This window comes from Lineus longissimus, chromosome 10 (assembly GCF_910592395.1).
Source record: "Lineus longissimus chromosome 10, tnLinLong1.2, whole genome shotgun sequence".
Taxonomy (NCBI): Eukaryota; Metazoa; Nemertea; class Pilidiophora; order Heteronemertea; family Lineidae; genus Lineus; species Lineus longissimus.
In genome coordinates, this window is record NC_088317.1 from 1,022 (window position 1) to 20,341 (window position 19,320).

General features: G+C 42.4%; 1 protein-coding gene across 4 annotated transcripts in view; it reads right to left on the minus strand.

Annotated features, from left to right (window-relative positions):
- Nucleotides 1–200: 200 nt before the first annotated feature.
- Nucleotides 201–19,320, minus strand: part of LOC135495057 (myosin-VIIa-like) — a 35,476-nt gene continuing 16,356 nt past the window's right edge. Inside the window, exons 19-36 of one of the 4 annotated variants that reach the window (XM_064783465.1) lie at nt 16,478–16,819; nt 16,192–16,320; nt 15,787–15,960; nt 15,330–15,557; nt 14,092–14,507; nt 13,119–13,288; nt 12,417–12,604; nt 12,029–12,153; nt 11,646–11,907; nt 11,241–11,455; nt 10,354–10,459; nt 10,132–10,149; nt 9,539–9,653; nt 8,997–9,083; nt 7,856–8,081; nt 6,847–7,030; nt 6,407–6,610; nt 201–5,636 (exon numbers count right to left, since the gene is read on the minus strand). In XM_064783465.1, coding sequence (XP_064639535.1) covers nt 5,541–5,636; nt 6,407–6,610; nt 6,847–7,030; nt 7,856–8,081; nt 8,997–9,083; nt 9,539–9,653; nt 10,132–10,149; nt 10,354–10,459; nt 11,241–11,455; nt 11,646–11,907; nt 12,029–12,153; nt 12,417–12,604; nt 13,119–13,288; nt 14,092–14,507; nt 15,330–15,557; nt 15,787–15,960; nt 16,192–16,320; nt 16,478–16,819 — 3,285 coding nt within the window. In that variant the 3' untranslated portion in view covers nt 201–5,540. Of the gene's footprint in view, nt 5,637–6,406; nt 6,611–6,846; nt 7,031–7,855; nt 8,082–8,996; nt 9,084–9,538; nt 9,654–10,131; nt 10,150–10,353; nt 10,460–11,240; nt 11,456–11,645; nt 11,908–12,028; nt 12,154–12,416; nt 12,605–13,103; nt 13,289–14,091; nt 14,508–15,329; nt 15,558–15,786; nt 15,961–16,191; nt 16,321–16,477; nt 16,820–19,320 lie in introns of all 4 variants that reach the window. The other 3 variants (XM_064783464.1, XM_064783467.1, XM_064783466.1) reach the window with 3 other exon arrangements.

Consider the following 19,320-nt stretch of genomic DNA (forward strand, 5'->3'; position numbering starts at 1 on the left):
TTTCCCTGGACGTAGATCACACTTTTTGTCCAAGTTAACTTAAAAACAATAGCACGTATAAGTCAATTTCGTCACGACTAAAAATGCTGTAACTTTCTTATTTTACAAGGTAATGTGACAAATGTGGTATCATTTTGAAGGTTTTTTGCAAGCTCTATCCAAATGGTAACATAATATTTGATATAAGTACATGAATCTATTAGTGTACCTGAGTGATATCAATATGGTCTCCACTGTAGTGGAGCCCATAATCATAATGGGTTGGGTACCAACAATCATGCACTGCTCTCAGACAAGATAGCGAGAATAATGAACGAAGATAAGAACTCGATCCCTGATCAACCGGGAAGATTTGCAAGAGAAACATCAGAAAGACACATTTCTTTGTGATTAAATACTTTATTTGTAAATCCAATATATCTACAATGTCAGATTCATATTAGTATTTAGTTGCATTCCTTCCAAAGAAGTCTCCTCTGGACTTGCTGTGCATTATCAGAGATACAATATAGACTTGGAAAATAAATAAAGTCTTTACAAATGGTTAATAGCCACGCTCGTCTTTCTGGTTTTTATGTTCTGTTGTTTTTGTAAAGTAGCACAAAAATCACCTCAACCCAACGCAAACCATTTAAATCAAATGAAGAAAGTGTGGAGAATAAACAGACGATTAGTTATATTTGATAATCGGAGAGTGGCCACTCAGGAATGCTATACTCTGGCCAAGAACTGGATCAATGAGAGTGGCTTGCTTGCGATGAATAATAAGTGAAGTCAAGTAGGTCTTGTATGACTGAGTGACATGTCTTCACAGCTTTGTCTCCATAGCAGATCTGATGGTGTATTCCTGTTCTGCCTATTCCTGTTTTGCCTAATTCCTGTTTCGCCTAATTCCTGTTTTGCCTAATTCCTGTTTCACCTATTCCTGTTTCGCCTAATTCCTGTTTTGCCTAATTCCTGTTTCACCTATTCCTGTTTCGCCTAATTCCTGTTTCACCTATTCCTGTTTCGCCTATTCAAATGTATTGCTTACCTCCCCACAGAGGTAGGAATATGAACCGTCCCTTACAATAGCGTTAAAGGCTATCATTAAGAATAAAGTCTGAAATAATGGATTTAGCGACATGTCAATTATTTCAGTATTATTCGGAATAACTTTGGAAAATTATACATAGCTTACATAGGCTTATGTTTTAGCTTATTTTAAAAGGCAAGAAATAAAATAGTAAGAAAGTTTTACCCTTTCATTAGATTTGAGAAAGGTTTCTCAGGCCTGCATTTTATATTGTGGATTCTCTTTCTTTTGTCTTAGTCAGTAACTGGCTTCTTAATAGTAAGAATACCTATAGCTACATTGTTCTTTATTATGACATGGGTTTTACAGCTGATTTTCATCAAATAATTATGAGAATGTACAGTATTATGTATTTTTATCAAAAACTCATGAATTCCTGTTTTTATAAAATAAGCGACTGCTTTACTCTACTTAATCTATTAGTTTTTACTGTGTGTCACTGTCAGTACGGTCCTATGGTCAAATAAGTCCCGGACTGTCCCCGCTTTCAAGGTGACTCTTTCAAAACGGTCATGGCATGGTTTGTTAACAAAGTTGATGGCATTTGATTAGTCAAATTGTCATCACATCGTTAACATTATCCAATTGTCCCCTCACATTTTCCCCATAAAATGGACATGCATCCCTAAGGTTCCCCCTGGGAGAGTCGATTTATTGTAGGGGTACTGGAAAGTAGGCGAAACAGGAAGTAGGCGAAACAGGAATAGGCGAAACAGGAATAGGCCAAACAGGAATAGGCGAAACAGGAATAGGCAAAACAGGAATAGGCGAAACAGGCATAAACTGTTGATCTGATGATCCTTGGTTTCTACAGAAATAGATAATACAACTAATGTGATACACCATGCATGCACAATACCACTCATGTGATACACCATGCATGCACAATACCACTCATGTGATACACCATATATGCACAATAACAGAGTGCGGTGCCACGTGGATTTATTCTGGAAATTACTAGAATATAGTAGAGCACTTGTTTGTCTCCATGGAGATAGTGCATATAGTAAGAATTAGGAACACAAAAGATCAAGAAGTATCACCAGCCACCTACATATACATGAAATTGATAAATTGACGGGCACAAAAGGTGATCTTTTAAATACTGGAATGCTTGGTGTTATTTTGTAGAAAATAATAGTCAATACATGTAACACTGGAATGGCTACAGTTCGATTATAGTAAAGAAATGGTATAACTATGAAAACAGGAGTTACTTGTATAGTACAGAGTGTATGTGGGACAACACCAAGGACATATTGATTGTGAGTATAGAAGCAAACCCTATCAACTAGGCAAAACTGACATTGTACAAATGTATGTGCTTGATGGAGAAATCTCATTGAGCTCCAGATATGTAACAACGGACGGATTCCTCACAAATAAAGACACTATATGGCTACAATCAGAACAAACGCATCCATCTTCATGCAATATATGGAATGTAAATGTCAACTAGTTTTAAAAGGGAAGGCTGAGCCAATATCGCAGAGAATCCTTCTCATCAATTATTAGTTCAGGGCCTGCAGCCAGTATTCAGGGTCAAATTACAACTGAAAAATTATGGAATGTTAATGGATAAATAACAGAATGTTACCATGGTTACAGTAAATTGATAACACATACATATAGAACAGGTGAGGATGGGTGGAGGAAATCTTTTCCATGCTGGTTATATCAGGCAGCCATTTTGACTCTATCAAAAGTGATATGTTCATGAGAAGTATATTTACAAACAGAAACACACGATTCTACCAGTCTTAGGAAATGCTTAAGAGAGGTCAAATTGAATGGAAACTCCCAATTTGGGACCAAAACCAGTGTTCTTTATAGAGAGGGTGTCCTTAATAGAGAGGTGTCTGCTAAGGGAGGTTCTGCTGTATAAGGAAATGGTCTCGTACTGATGCATGGGGGAGTGTGCCAAAGTACTAATGGGAGCCACTACAATAGCTATAGCATTCCTCTACAGAGTGGGCTGGTCTCGTAGGCCTACTGATGCATGGGGGAGTGTGCCAAAGTACTAATGGGAGCCACTACAATAGCTATAGCATTCCTCGACAGAGTGGGCTGGTCTCGTAGGCCTACTGATGCATGGGGGAGTGTGCCAAAGTACTAATGGGAGCCACTACAATAGCTATAGCATTCCTCGACAGAGTGGGCTGGTCTCGTAGGCCTACTGATGAATGGGGGAGTGTGCCAAAGTACTAATGGGAGCCACTACAATAGCTATAGCATTCCTCGACAGAGTGGGCTGGTCTCGTAGGCCTACTGATGCATGGGGGAGTGTGCCAAAGTACTAATGGGAGCCACTACAATAGCTATAGCATTCCTCTACAGAGTGGGCTGGTCTCGTAGGCCTACTGATGCATGGGGGAGTGTGCCAAAGTACTAATGGGAGCCACTACAATAGCTATAGCATTCCTCGACAGAGTGGGCTGGTCTCGTAGGCCTACTGATGCATGGGGGAGTGTGCCAAAGTACTAATGGGAGCCACTACAATAGCTATAGCATTCCTCGACAGAGTGGGCTGGTCTCGTAGGCCTACTGATGCATGGGGGAGTGTGCCAAAGTACTAATGGGAGCCACTACAATAGCTATAGCATTCCTCGACAGAGTGGGCTGGTCTCGTAGGCCTACTGATGCATGGGGGAGTGTGCCAAAGTACTAATGGGAGCCACTACAATAGCTATAGCATTCCTCGACAGAGTGGGCTGGTCTCGTAGGCCTACTGATGCATGGGGGAGTGTGCCAATGTACTAATGGGAGCCACTACAATAGCTATAGCATTCCTCGACAGAGTGGGCTGGTCTCGTAGGCCTACTGATGCATGGGGGAGTGTGCCAATGTACTAATGGGAGCCACTACAATAGCTATAGCATTCCTCGACAGAGTGGGCTGGTCTCGTAGGCCTACTGATGCATGGGGGAGTGTGCCAAAGTACTAATGGGAGCCACTACAATAGCTATAGCATTCCTCGACAGAGTGGAATGGTCTCGTAGGCCTACTGATGCATGGGGGAGTGTGCCAATGTACTAATGGGAGCCACTACAATAGCTATAGCATTCCTCGACAGAGTGGGCTGGTCTCGTAGGCCTACTGATGCATGGGGGAGTGTGCCAATGTACTAATGGGAGCCACTACAATAGCTATAGCATTCCTCGACAGAGTGGGCTGGTCTCGTAGGCCTACTGATGCATGGGGGAGTGTGCCAAAGTACTAATGGGAGCCACTACAATAGCTATAGCATTCCTCTACAGAGTGGGCTGGTCTCGTAGGCCTACTGATGCATGGGGGAGTGTGCCAAAGTACTAATGGGAGCCACTACAATAGCTATAGCATTCCTCTACAGAGTGGGCTGGTCTCGTAGGCCTACTGATGCATGGGGGAGTGTGCCAATGTACTAATGGGAGCCACTACAATAGCTATAGCATTCCTCGACAGAGTGGGCTGGTCTCGTAGGCCTACTGATGCATGGGGGAGTGTGCCAAAGTACTAATGGGAGCCACTACAATAGCTATAGCATTCCTCGACAGAGTGGGCTGCATATGGACAACCAAAAGTGGAGGCTAAGATTGACTCGCTTCAGACAAGTTACTCATTGCACCAAGTTGGTGAACAATAGTTTTGAAGTGTGAAACATAAGCAGTGAGCCAGACTAAATGGAATAACTTCGGTTAGAGCACATGACAGAAATAACGCTATGATTATATTATGCATACAAGAGCAAAGATGCCACGATGCCCTGATGAGCCAAAAGCTGAAGGAAAGTGTGTGCCAAGATTATAGGAGTGAACATCACTTTGACACCACTCATCACCAACATGTAACAGCATGCATACAAAATAAATTATTTCTAAAATAACTGGACAGATAACAAAAATGCTAAACTGACTGCTCGGGTCAGCTGTGATCAATATGTAATAATAATAATGATGATAATAATATATACCAGAAAATCATATTCTAAATCATTTCGTACCAAAATGTATACAATTAACTAATTTGTACATGCCAAATATACACAACACTCCAAGCATCTGTGTTGACCCAGAGCTGCAAGGCATCCTTCTCTTGAGAACTCAAGGTCTGCTTGCAACTGTTAGAAAGGTCGCCAACCATCAGTGTGTATCAACTACAGTCCATGTCAATAGAACATTGACTAATCACACATTTAGCACAGCCCCTCCCTCTTGGTGCCTCCATGTACAGTATAGAACTGCCCCTGAGGTGCCTCTCTGAACTGCACCTGCCCTTAGGTGCCTCTATGCACAGTATCAAATAAAATTGTACAGTGCATCTAGCTGAAACAAAACTCTGAATGCTGAATGTAATGTAATGCGTTAAACCAATCATGTCTTCAAGCCTCCTGCCTTGTCTGGGCTTCATTTTCTTCAACAAAACAAAATACAGAATATTTTGGGAGATGCATTCTGTAGTAATCACAGGTTGACTTTCATCCTCTTCACTTCTCCATTATATCCTGATCAACAGCACTGGTTGTCATCTTCGTCAACATCAGACTGATGTAAGACGTCAAGAGATCGTCCATTTTGTAACCCTGCAAAAGAGACAATGGTACAAATCACAACTGACTATAAGTACTTGTCCACCATCACCTTGTGCCAATTCTATCACACGTCACCTACAACTGGTCACAAGGCCTTTATCATCACGTCACAAAAGACCAGCATCATTGTATCACACATCATCTACAACTGGTCACAAGACCTGCATCATCACGTCACAAAAGACCAGCATCATTGTATCACACATCATCTACAACTGGTCACAAGACCTGCATCATCACGTCACAAAAGACCAGCATCATTGTATCACACATCATCTACAACTGGTCACAAGGCCTGCATCATCACGTCACAAAAGGCCAGCATCATTCTATCACACGTCACCTACAACTGGTCACAAGGCCTGCATCATCACGTCACAAAAGACCAGCATCATTGTATCACACATCATCTACAACTGGTCACAAGGCCTGCATCATCACGTCACAAAAGGCCAGCATCATTCTATCACACGTCACCTACAACTGGTCACAAGGCCTGCATCATCACGTCACAAAAGACCAGCATCATTGTATCACACATCATCTACAACTGGTCACAACTTGGCATCATCGGGTCAAAGAAAATCTACCAATTGGAAAATCATTTATTTGGTGGAAACTATGAGCCGACTGGAGAGTCCACTCAGGGGTGATCAACTTGAAGAACCTGTCGTAACAAGTATTCTTGTTTGGTAGTCAAGAATCCATCAGCGCCAATCAGCTGAAATCATTTTCTGCATACATTGTACACTCATACTCACTAGAGATGTTTCACACAGCAGTTTACTTCCACGGACCAGGTTTCCGATAGTCATATGGAAATATGTATTTCCGCTACTCCAGTTCGAGATTCTAGTGAAAGGATGGGTTGCCAGGATATCTTTTGTTTGCGGGTGAATCAGGTTGACACCATTTTTGTTGATTGCAATCAGGAGAATTTCTGGGAAGTTGGGTTCAGTAGTTTGCTGAAAAAGTCATTGAATAGTGTTATGAGAGGGAAGGAGTGAGTGACACTTTAGGACATGGTGTTAGGAGAGAGATTGAGATCGGCGTTTGATCAGTAAGGCTCAAGGGCGTTGGTTAAATGTGTGTTTATGACAGCCGCCTTAGTTTCTAATTGGGTACATTTTTCACTTTCATATTTGATAATAAAGCAGTATTGAAAAGAGAACCATAAAGTGTGTGAATCTAGTGTACTAACCTTGACCTCAAAGAATGCTGAACCAAATGTTGGCCATTTGTAGATGATCTTGAGGAAGGCCACTTTGGCCTCTTCGGGACTGATACCCGAATCACGATTAAAGGCAGCCACCACTGCTCTCTTCCAATCCTCAACTGGCCGTTGCCGGATCAGGTCGGCTGGGATGAACTCACGTAATCGCCGTCTGGAATTCATCAAGGCCAACACTGTTATCCTCTCAACTTTCACTTTCAACCGGCAACCATACTTCTACATGATTGGAAGACGAGGTTCCCAGTTCAGGACACCCACTAAGAACTTCACATGATTTGAAGACGAGGTTCCCAGTTCATGACACCCACTAAGAACTTTACATGATTTGAAGACGAGGTTCCCAGTTCATGACACCCACTAAGAACTTCACATGATCGGAAGACGAGGTTCCCAGTTCATGACACCCACTAAGAACTTTACATGATTGGAAGACGAGGTTCCCAGTTCATGACACCCACTAAGAACTTCACATGATCGGAAGACGAGGTTCCCAGTTCATGACACCCACTAAGAACTTCACATGATTGGAAGACGAGGTTCCCAGTTCATGACACCCACTAAGAACTTCACATGATTGGAAGACGAGGTTCCCAGTTCATGACACCCACTAAGAACTTCACATGATTTGAAGACGAGGTTCCCAGTTCATGACACCTACTAAGGACTTCACATGATCTGAAATCAGGTCAGGTGACCAACACCCTCTTCCTGATTTCAGCTCAGCAATGTTTGAAGTTCTTGATTAGTTTGTTAACCTGGACAAAGATGGCATGGCAACAGAATACACTCCTTCTCTGCAGCTATATAGACATGGCTGGACTCCGTACAGAAGTTTTTCAATGATTCACCTGAAACTGCTCAAACTGTTTAGAGGACTTCTTATAAAGAACAAAATCAAGATATCACCGCTGATTCCACCTGCACAAGATACATTGATCAAAGTGTCTCAACCAAGGCCACCCATCAGATAACTTACGGTATGTTTGGCAACTGGGATTTATCATCGCCATGTTTGACACGGAAGATAAGGCCAGCTAGCGTTGATGCCTCTTCAGGGGAACACTTGTGGTAGCCTCGCAACAGTTTGGGTAATTCTTGGTGGTAATGGAAAATGATGTCAGCGTTCCTATCCTTGCCAGGTACAGTGGTTGTCCAGAGCTTCTTCATGAAGAACACCTGATACACAAACTGAGGAGTGACACCTACATGTAGAAGACAAACAGTGTGTGAAATAGACTTGGTGCACTAGTTCTCAAGAAAGTGGTTTTGAACCTGACGAGTACACGGTGTATCATGCGATGCCTACACTAGAACTGATACTGCTAGCATTAGAATCTGATCAATCAGGTCATTACAGAGAAACTTATATGTTTCTCTAGAATGTCATAAAAAGAGGTTTGTTGCATTATTAATCAACTTTCGTCATTATTTGAGGGAAAGATAGATTTGGAGTAAAAAAGAGGAAGCGTAATGCATATCATTCTTGTCAAAGAAAATCAAACAAAACTCTCATGCTCGTCGATCAATCAACAAAGCCATGCCAACCAACCTTCCTCTTTTTTACTCCACAGGTAGGATATTTTGACACACACCATGACGGATGCTGCCAAACAATAAACAAGTCACACTTCAGACAGAATTCGGAGCTAGGCTCATGATGAAACCATGAACCAGTGAATGGTGTCATCCCATTTCACCCCTTTCCCATCTCGCTCCTTCCCAATTTGCCTAATTGCCACTTTGCCCCTTTCCCACTTCTAAAAGAGAAGGGGCGAAATGGGAAAGCCAAAGGGACAAACAGGAAAAGGGACAAATAGGGAAGGGGTAATATGGGAAGGGGTGAAATGGGAATAAGTATTTTAGCTGCCATTACTAGAAAGAAGAATTTGTACAACTCCAAGTAAACCTACCACTATTATTTTCAATATTTTGATTTGGATAAATTTTGTACTCGTCACCAATATCTTTCATTGCATTTACCTGTTTTACTGTTACATGATGTACACAATGCACTGTCACCCCTTATTACATCTTCATTTAGGGGTTTCAAATAACTTGCCATGCCAAGATTGAGTATGCTCTTATTACCACAGTTAATATTTGTATCAGGTACATACCGTCTCGTGTGGGTCGAGCTTTCTTTATCCAATCGGTCAGATGTCGCACAAAGTCAAAGAAGAAGTCTCCTTCTGGCACACTGATCACTGAAAATACATAACTCATTAGCTCATCAGAAAGCCTACATGCCAAACTAAGAATACATAACTCATTAGCTCATCAGAAAGCCTACATGCCAAACTAAGAATACATAACTCATTGGCTCATCAGAAAGCCTACATGCCAAACTAAGAATACATAACTCATTAGCTCATCAGAAAGGATACATGCCAAACTAAGAATACATAACTCATGAGCTCATCAGAAAGCCTACATGCCAAACTAAGAATACATAACTCATGAGCTAATCAGAAAGCCTATATACAGAGTTAAGGAATTGAGTATTTGAAAGAAGGGAGCCGATTTTTGCCAAGACATGGTATCAGGAAACGCAGAAGACAGGAAGACAAGATGCTGGGATTTGAGGATTCCTTGTGGTGGTTGATATACAGCTCTATTACAAGCAGCCAGCTGGTTGAAAGTCAAGATGTCATCAACATACCTTTGTCTGCTATCTTGACAAACAAACTGAAGCCCTCTGCTGATTTGAGATTGAGGCGATTGGCGATGTTCTGGCAGAAGTCCTTGGCACGAGTACTTGAATCAACTTCAAATGCCTGCAAGAGAACATGAGGTAAAGTCAACAGCCACTTTTTGGGTCTCCTTATCAGAGGAGCTGCTTGCCCATGATGTATAGCTTGATAGCGCATTTTCCAGAATCTTACAACAAAAGAACTGATTTTGTACACTGTCTAAGATTAGGGTAGAGAATGCAGCAACTGTACAAGAAAGAGACAAGGGCCATGGCCAGAAAGCAAGACTTACATGGACTCAATGGAGCACAAACTTCCCAGTTATCACTCTCATCACCCCATCACTAGTATGATTGAGCAACACCTAACATCTACATATAGCTGCATGCCATCATTTAAGTTCCATTCAAGCTAAAACTGTGCTATATATCGGCTTCCAGTTGTGAACTAAACTCAATGGTTTCTAAGAGATTCCTGCATGTAGAATATGAAATCATTTGGCCATGCCTCTGCCTCTGAACAAATGAAAATACATTCGAATTCAATGAAATATAAAGCTTACTCTGTCCAGCCAAGGAGCCTGTAACAGATAAGATGAAACAATGAATAGATTGAGGTCCATTCTACCTTCAAACAACTTGATATGGCCCAGATAAGGTACCAAGCCTCAGCACACACTCGGCACCGTGTGGCACCGATCGGTAACCATGGTAATGTTGTGATGGCAACATGAAGGAAACAAGCATACGTCAAGGACTGTGAAAGGGTGAAATCTCTCTCTTACCTCATCAGAATCATCTGGGAAGTAAACCTTGTGGTAAATCTGAGTTGTCTTGTGTTGGATTGCCTCCACTTCCACCTGGTGAGGCGGGTACTTCCTCTGGCCTTTCCTGTAATAACGTTCAAATGAATGATAGAACTCACCATCACCTTTGCCATGGAGACTGCTATAAACATTGTCTTTACAATCCATGATAAAGAATCGTTGCCAACCATAAGAGGTAGAAGCACTGTAAACTCGAGTCAATGAATCAGACATTCTGATACTGAGAGCTGTAGCTCATAGATAAGTAGAAAAGACTGCTGTTGAATTGTTCAGAAGTTGCTGATTATGTTGAAATCACCGGCTCTCTGTCCTACTCCACAGGAACAGGGTAACATTATTACACATTATTACATGATACCCTCCATAGCATATTACATCGGGACACAACACCCTAACTCATGTACGTGAGCTTCCTCATCTCCCAGAATAATCAAACAGTTCATGAATTACAAATTAGATTGCCTGTTAGAACAGTACACTGGCAGATACACAATGCACAACTTCCCCCAACTTGAAATGGACACTTTGAAATATTCAATCAATATCATAATGAACAGGTTGATCTCCATGCGTGCAGGGCCTAGTATTATAATCAATATAGACACAACAGGTGGCTCTCATAAAACAATTATATGTGCAACTTAACCCACTCTGAACTTGTCACATACCAGTTTGCCTCAGTCAGACACTCACATGGAATAATGGCTCAACATTAGGACTGGTAATGAGTGCGAGAACTGAAGTGAACTTTTCTGGGAGGAGTGACCACCTCTAGCATCACAGCGTAAATAAAGAGCTGATCAAGAAGAGTCATTCCAACTTCCATTAAACAAATTGATTCTTACCTCAATGTCTTCTGTAAACGCTGGAGACAGTCCTGAGAGACAGGGTTTTTCTTGGTCCTGAGGAAGAGGGTGACCTCCTTCAAGAGGTTCGTGCTCGGTGTGAAGCAGCCTGTTGCGAGCCACATCAGGTCCCAGCCACGCTCCTCACTGATCCTGTTCCTGTTGTCTGTCAACTGCTTTATCACCTGACAGTAGACCTCATCTTTCAGCAGTTCCTGAGAGGGGCACAGAACAACAAAGAGTCAATAAAACACAACTTAAAGTTACCACAACTTGAAATTTTAGTAATAAAATGGAACCATCAGTGTCTGTGACATCCGATATAAAAGCTCTGATCTTCTCACTCAGGTTAGCAGCTTTGTCACTAATCCTATTTTCAACTGAGATAGACGGTGAGCGACTTACATGTTTAAGTGGTGCCTCAAAGATCTGGTCTGTGAGTTCATTTCCAGCCCGACTCCTCCTAGATGGGTGGTCTCCCATGTACTTCAACACGGCCAGGAAACACAGACCTGCCTCCTGGCTTAGTTCCTCCTTCCCCAACAGTTTCTTCAGCAGAGGTTGTTTGATAGGTTCCTTGCTGTACCTCCAGAGGTCATCAGCACGGCGACGCTTGCTGGCGTTTGGGAGTGATAAGGTTTTTGATAGAGTTCTCTTGGGTGGAGGCCTGCAATACGAAAATATTCAACCAATCACAATAGTTTTTCTAAAGAGTTCAAATACAACTCGGCAATCTTAGAATTATGAATGACTTTGCAGTAATGAGTGCTGAAACATTTGAAACCTACCTGAAATGATCATATGAGTACTGTTCAAGTGTGTGTGGTTTCTCTTCTGGTTCAGCTGACAAGTCGACAATGTGACTTGGCGTGGGCAGCTGTGTGTTTTCTCCCGACTGCTGTGCAAATAGACTCTGGAATTGAATAGGACAAGAGTAAGGAACTCTTCAATCTTCATGAAAATTTGAGTTGGGTACCAGTACAGAGGAACCCCGGTGACATGACCACTCATGGGACCGAGGTTGAATGGTTGCGTTAGTCAAGTTGAAAATCCGGGGACAAAATGCATGACTAGGTTTTCCCGCCAAAAATGTTGAACTTTTTCATAAGTTCAAAATTCTGAAAAATTCTGAATTCGGAAAAGAGATATTTGTCACTACAGGTCATGTGTACTCACAAGAATTTCTGGTGGCGGTTTAGTTATCGTGGGAAGAACATAGACACATTCTGCTGGGAAATCTCCACGCAGGCCCGAGCGGGAACACTCTCCATAGCACCATCCTGAGTTCATGACAGTCTCGCCATTCTCCTGGTCGAGGATGATCAGGTCACCTTTTTGGAAACTCAAGAAGGATGATCCTTCACCTGAAATTAAATGCATTCAATGTTCTGTGATGATAGTTACCAAGCTTGAAATTAGGCAGCGATGTGATGAAGCAGAGGGTTACCACAATCACGCCTTGGATGAGATGATCAGCCAACCAAGAGCTCCTACATCACTTGTGGGTACTCACTTGATGATTGGAGGCATCACCATGAACCTGCTTAGACTCTCTCTCTCAATACCAGACAGCAAAGAATCTCAACAGGAACATCCTAAAGAACTATGCCTTTGGAAACAGACTGAAGAGACAATTTAAACAAACACGAGAATAAGTCATGAGCCAGAGAGCACAATCGGTTGTGGATCAGTCACAGCAAAATAAACTAGAGTAGAGTGTTGGAAGTGAGGCATAGTCAGTAGAGGGATGAAAGGTGGTTATGTGGCTATAGAGGAAGAGAGTAAAGCATCATGTGCTGAAAGACACGAATGCATACACGAACTAAACTACAGGAAGAATGTTAGTAAAAGTGGATAGTGTACCTCGGTGGCCCGTACCTGGCGACCTGTAATCCTGGAGGGCGATCACATATTTGGAACGTTTCTTCAACCCCTCAAGAAACGTAACAACAAGATCACGTATGTCCTCAGCGTTGGGTGATGTGAATGTGTACTCGTCCCCTTTCACTGTGGCCAAAGTGAAACTCTGGCCGTGCATTTTACCAGTTCTGGAAGAGAAGTACACTTTATGGTTAGGAAATATCTTGCCTTTAGGGATCACAGAACTAAAATGTTAGGACTGACCTTCAGCGCATTAGTTGAATACTGACATATGAAAAATTAAGATGAGATAATTGGTTTTGACTTGAAAGCAGGTGTTTGCCAACCAAGATTCAAATAGTGATCAACCTGGCAATGATGTGCGTGCAGTTATAGCATTGTTGGATGTACTTTAACCCACGTTAACATATTCCTATGAGGTGATGATAGGGTTAAGTGCCATGCCCATTGAAGACTCCACCAGAGTAAACGTATTATTGATCAAGCAGGGAGACAGGAAAGCTGGTCCTGAAGGCCACACTTGAACCCATGACCTTGTGAAGCCCAGCATTCTTCTACACCACCAAAACATTGTTACATGACATTATTCTTGTCCACCAAACATCATTTAGTTCCAAACAGGATTCTGCCAGAACCAATGACCCATTTCCTTCATATCGTAACAAGCTAACCTTCTGGGAACCTTTTTTACATCGTCATCATTCTTATCTATATCTTTTAACTCATCACTGGAGCAGGATATTTTGGAAAAAGAAACGTTAATAAGTGTCATGATTTTATTCAACTTCTATCAATTTTTTGGAAAGAAATGAGTCCAAAAATACAGGTAAAATCTTGAACTCTGCAATACCTACATGTATGTGTATTTCTGTATTACGTCAGTTTCAACATGTAACAGGGCATCTTATTTTCAGGATTGTGGATTCATGCTGGTTAAATAAACTCAGGACTCAACTATAGTAATACTAACCTACTGCTGGAGACGGCCGTGATCTCAGGGAATGACAATTCAAGCAAGACCTGCTCCTGGTCGTCCACCACGTACACTCCAGTCCAATTAACAGCAATTATGACATCATTCTTTGGCAAACTTGGCCCGGCGAACTTGTATGCTTCATAGAATCTTGAGAAGAGCAATGGCCATTTGTATTTTGCATAGTTGACAATGTCTTCCTTGACCTTCAGTGGCGGTGCATGCTCTCGGCTGAAGTAGGATTTCTGATGGCCATGGATGACCTTCGAGAGCCAGTAGTTGAGTGTTCTGTTGCCTTGCAGACTGGAGTCTGGGATGTAGGAAGGGAGGAGGGACTGAAGGCGATCTGGCACGATCTCAGAACCATAATCTATGTAATACTGTTGTGCCGCGATCATTGCAAGATCTTCATCCTAAATTAAAAATAACAAGTTGATGAATTTATATGTGAATTAGCAATGCCATTGATTGAAATTGCATTTGATTTGACAATTTCAAGATGAAGCATATTTCTCAGCAGTCTGGTATGACTATGATGTTAAGCAAGTGATTACTATACACTGGTATGACTATGACGTTAGGCAAGTGATTACTATACACTGGTATGACTATGACGTTAGGCAAGTGATTACTATACACTGGTATGACTATGATGTTAAGCAAGTGATTACTATACACTGGTATGACTATGACGTTAGGCAAGTGATTACTATACACTGGTATGACTATGATGTTAGGCAAGTGATTACTATACACTGGTATGACTATGACGTTAGGCAAGTGATTACTATACACTGGTATGACTATGACGTTAGGCAAGTGATAACTATACACTGGTATGACTATGACGTTAGGCAAGTGACTACTATACACTGGTATGACAATGACGTTAGGCAAGTGATTACTATACACTGGTATGACTATGACGTTAGGCAAGTGATTACTATACACTGGTATGACTATGACGTTAGGCAAGTGATTACTATACACTGGTATGACTATGACGTTAGGCAAGTGATTACTATACACTGGTATGACTATGACGTTAGGCAAGTGATTACTATACACTGGTATGACTATGATGTTAGGCAAGTGATTACTATACACTGGTATGACTATGACGTTAGGCAAGTGATTACTATACTTCCATCACAACCAAAGATATACAGGTGTAACTACTACCTCACATTTCAACACTGCATGGACATGTCCCTATATACATACACATCACTTACCCGGTCACATCGATACTCTCCAAACTTGATTCCTCGCACAACCTGTTGATAAATGAGATTGGTCGCGATTGGATCCTCGGCTGGGTCATGCCACGGAGCATAGATCTCCTTCCTAAAGAAGAGCCGCCAGGGGGCATTGCGTTCCTGGGCACCTTGTTCTTTGGCATATTGCTCACATTGGGAGATTGCATCCATGACGTGGTCTCCACCGCTGCCAAGTGACGACACCTGGGGGGAAGAAGAAGAGATAGTCACCTGATTATGATGATTCGAATGGAGATGAAGGTAAAAGGCTTGATTTGACAAATAACAAATGACACCATATTTCTAATAAAACCAACTTTACTTTATTTCTTCTTGTTAATGATTGAGTGATAAAGGCCTCTTTTAGCCTCGACAACACAATATATTTGGTGTCTCAGTAAAAAGTACATAAAAGATAAGAGAAGGAACTAACCTTGTCAAAAAGAGCAATATAAAGTGAGAAACCAAACTGATCCTTGAGGTTGATCTTATCCGCCAGCTGCTGACACAGCTCCCTCGCAGTCGTGGCAGAGTCGGCTAGCAGTGTCTTCGTATTCCCATCCATGAATGTGATCGGAAGCATGAGGGGTTTCTTCGATTTAGTAGCCTAGAATGAGACGCAAGACCATTGTAACAAAAGACAAAAGACTATCAATATCCATGACAGAATCATTTGGTGGAGTGAGTCAAGTTGTCATCGATGCATCTCATGCTAACAACAGAGTTATCATGGAATAGTGTCATCAGTGTCTCAGCACCTCAAATTATATTGCTATTTAAAATTCCACTTACACTTTGTATACTCCTCTTTATACAAACAGTAATATTGTTTATTTACCTGCAGTTCAAGCCAACTTGGTGGTTGATTTCTCGTTCCATTCGCGAAGGTTCTACGCAGCCTCTCTTCACAATAGGGAGCGTAGCCAGGTGGACCCTCTTTGATGAAGCATCGCAGGTACTTGACAAACTGCGAGAAAGAATAGATGACCTCTATTACATCGATTAATAAGTGAGCCCAGATGGTGCTCAGGTAAGTTACACATCAGCCATTAAGACATTCTCTTGCAGTATTTGATCTCAAGTACTTAGAAGAACAGAAGATCACATCTAAATTGTCGACCTACCCTTTCTGATGGGGCAAAGCAGCCGACACACAACGACAGTAGGATCCAGCCTCTTGCGTGGCTGCTCTTGGACGGATTCTGGGTGAGCTGTTTACAGATCTGACAGTAGATCTCGTCACGAAGCTCCGGTCGCAGGATTCCGTGGCCAATGATGAAATGTAACTTCTCCAGGTTCGACGTTGGTCTGTCCTCCAGCAATGCATTACCACTTCCTATGTATTCACCATCACGGAGACGATTTGCAACATCTTCCGTTATCTTGGACTTCTTCTTTAAGGTCAGCGACACAATCTTTTTCCGCATGCTCCGTTTGCTGCGAGTCGAGGCAGATGGTTCTCTCTCCTATAAAAGTGATGTATTGAGACATTCGTTAGAACAGGAGGATTTTACAATGGACATTACGACATCAATGGAGGTGCTATTCAAATGAACCTTTTCCAATAAGTTAACCAAATGACGAAGGGAAGTACATCGAAGTTGATTGAGGGAGTGCATCCACCTAACATTATGTTCCTTACAACAATATAGCATATTGGGGAGTAAACCAAGGGAAAAGATGACACAAATTGTCTCTAACACTGCAAACACTTCAAGCACCTCAAACTGCTTAAAAAAATAAGAAAACTACCTCTGAAAAATATTCAACAAAACTGAAGAAAGAGTGCCCGTATTCCAGTAGTGGAAGACTGTGTTGTATTAGGCAGCTGAAGGGAGACAGTGGATAAAACAATGCTCTCAAGTAGTGGAGAGAAAGATGTGGCAGAATCTCGGAGCCGACAGATGAGAGACATTGTGACTAAATTGTTTACGTGCATGCATTCTAACTTGTCAATGTGAACGGCACGCTAGTGAAAAAAGATCTCCCTTTCCTTCAGTCCCAATGCTGTCATTGGAGACAAGATCTCTCTTTCCTTCAGTCCCAATGCTGTCATTGGAAGACAAGAAATCTGAGTGATCTTGGTATCAGTTGGAGCTAAGCCAATGGCAGCACAGCACAAAAAGACCAAGAGATCTGATGAAGTCTATCATACACAAATCATTCAGTGTGATTGTTCAAAGGTAGATTTGGCTCTACGAGAGGTTGAACATTCAATGGGAGGTCTAGAATAGGCCTAAACCAAATACACCATCCTGTGAAGAGAAGGGCTTGTACCCATCTGAATCAATCTCATACCCTCTCTGATGTCCAATACAACACACAATATACAAGAAATGAGAGATTTCAAGCGAGTTACATCTCATCTTTCGAGCATTCTTTAACGTCATATTAGGAGCATAAATTCTTCTTCAACATTCGACTTCAAAGTTTCATTGAAAATGGTATCTAAATACAAACAGTCAAAGTTCTACTCTATTCACACATGTTTAGTAATTAGGTAATAAACTCACACAGGAATGTTTATGAACACAGAGCCAACAAATACTGTCAGACAAGCAAACTCTCACAGGTTGTTTAAGGCTCACAGTAGACAGTGGTCAATGGTGTTATCATATCATTGGGTGAAGAAATGCAGGGGAGAATGCCATGGTCACATTACCCTTGAGGAGCCTTCCTCCCATGAGTGGGACCGTTTGAATGGATGTGGTGGGCTAAACGACTGCAAGTGGGAGCAGGATGGAAACATTGGCATGAAGGTCTAACAACTTCCACACAATCACTTAGAGGTTCTTCTCATTTATTGGGGGAGGAATTGTTATTTACAACACAGGCCTTCTTCACTTCTGAATAGGCCCGACAATTGTTATGTCAACAAAACGTGCACTGCTATGGTTAGCCCTCCTGCGAGGCAGTCACATCACTGGACTCATGTGTAATATCATTATATGTATGAGCTGGGGAGGGGTATTTCATCACAACATCCATGTCAAGTTAGAGAGGAATTCCACAGTTGAATTTACCCTGTAGGAGCCCTCCTCCCATGATTGGGATCTTTTAAAGACAATTTGTTGGTTTTCAGCCATTTTGACACCAAGACACACATCCTTTAAATCAAGAGGGGGAAATACCTAGTGATATTGGTGTGACCGATATTTGTGCAGTTTCCATTGTAGCAACTTGGTCATTGGATGATGCAGAGATAGACATTACTTGATAAGAGAACTGAAATCTTGACGATAAATGCCAGTGAAATCCTCTTTTGTAATACGTTACCATTTTTCGTATGAGGACCTTTATCTCCTCATGGTCATGTCCATTTAGCACATATAGTGACCAAGCTGCATATTTCAGACTGGTGTATATAGTGGTCATTAGAACAAATACACCCCCAGTTCTACCGATCCTCTCACCCTTCCAAGCTTCCCCCACCCCCAGCTCTACCGATCCTCTCACCCTTCCAAGCTTCCCCCACCCCCAGTTCTACCGATCCTCTCACCCTTCCAAGCTTCCCCCATCCCCAGTTCTACCGATCCTCTCACCCTTCCAAGCTTCCCCCACCCCCAGTTCTACCGATCCTCTCACCCTTCCAAGCTTCCCCCACCCCCAGTTCTACCGATCATCTCACCCTTCCAAGCTTCCCCCACCCCCAGTTCTACCGATCCTCTCACCCTTCCAAGCTTCCCCCACCCCCAGTTCTACCGATCCTCTCACCCTTCCAAGCTTCCCCCATCCCCAGTTCTACCGATCCTCTCACCCTTCCAAGCTTCCCCCACCCCCAGTTCTACCGATCATCTCACCCTTCCAAGCTTCCCCCACCCCCAGTTCTACCGATCCTCTCACCCTTCCAAGCTTCCCCCACCCCCAGTTCTACCGATCCTCTCACCCTTCCAAGCTTCCCCCACCCCCAGTTCTACCGATCCTCTCACCCTTCCAAGCTTCCCCCAGAGAAACTGAAACTTTGCAT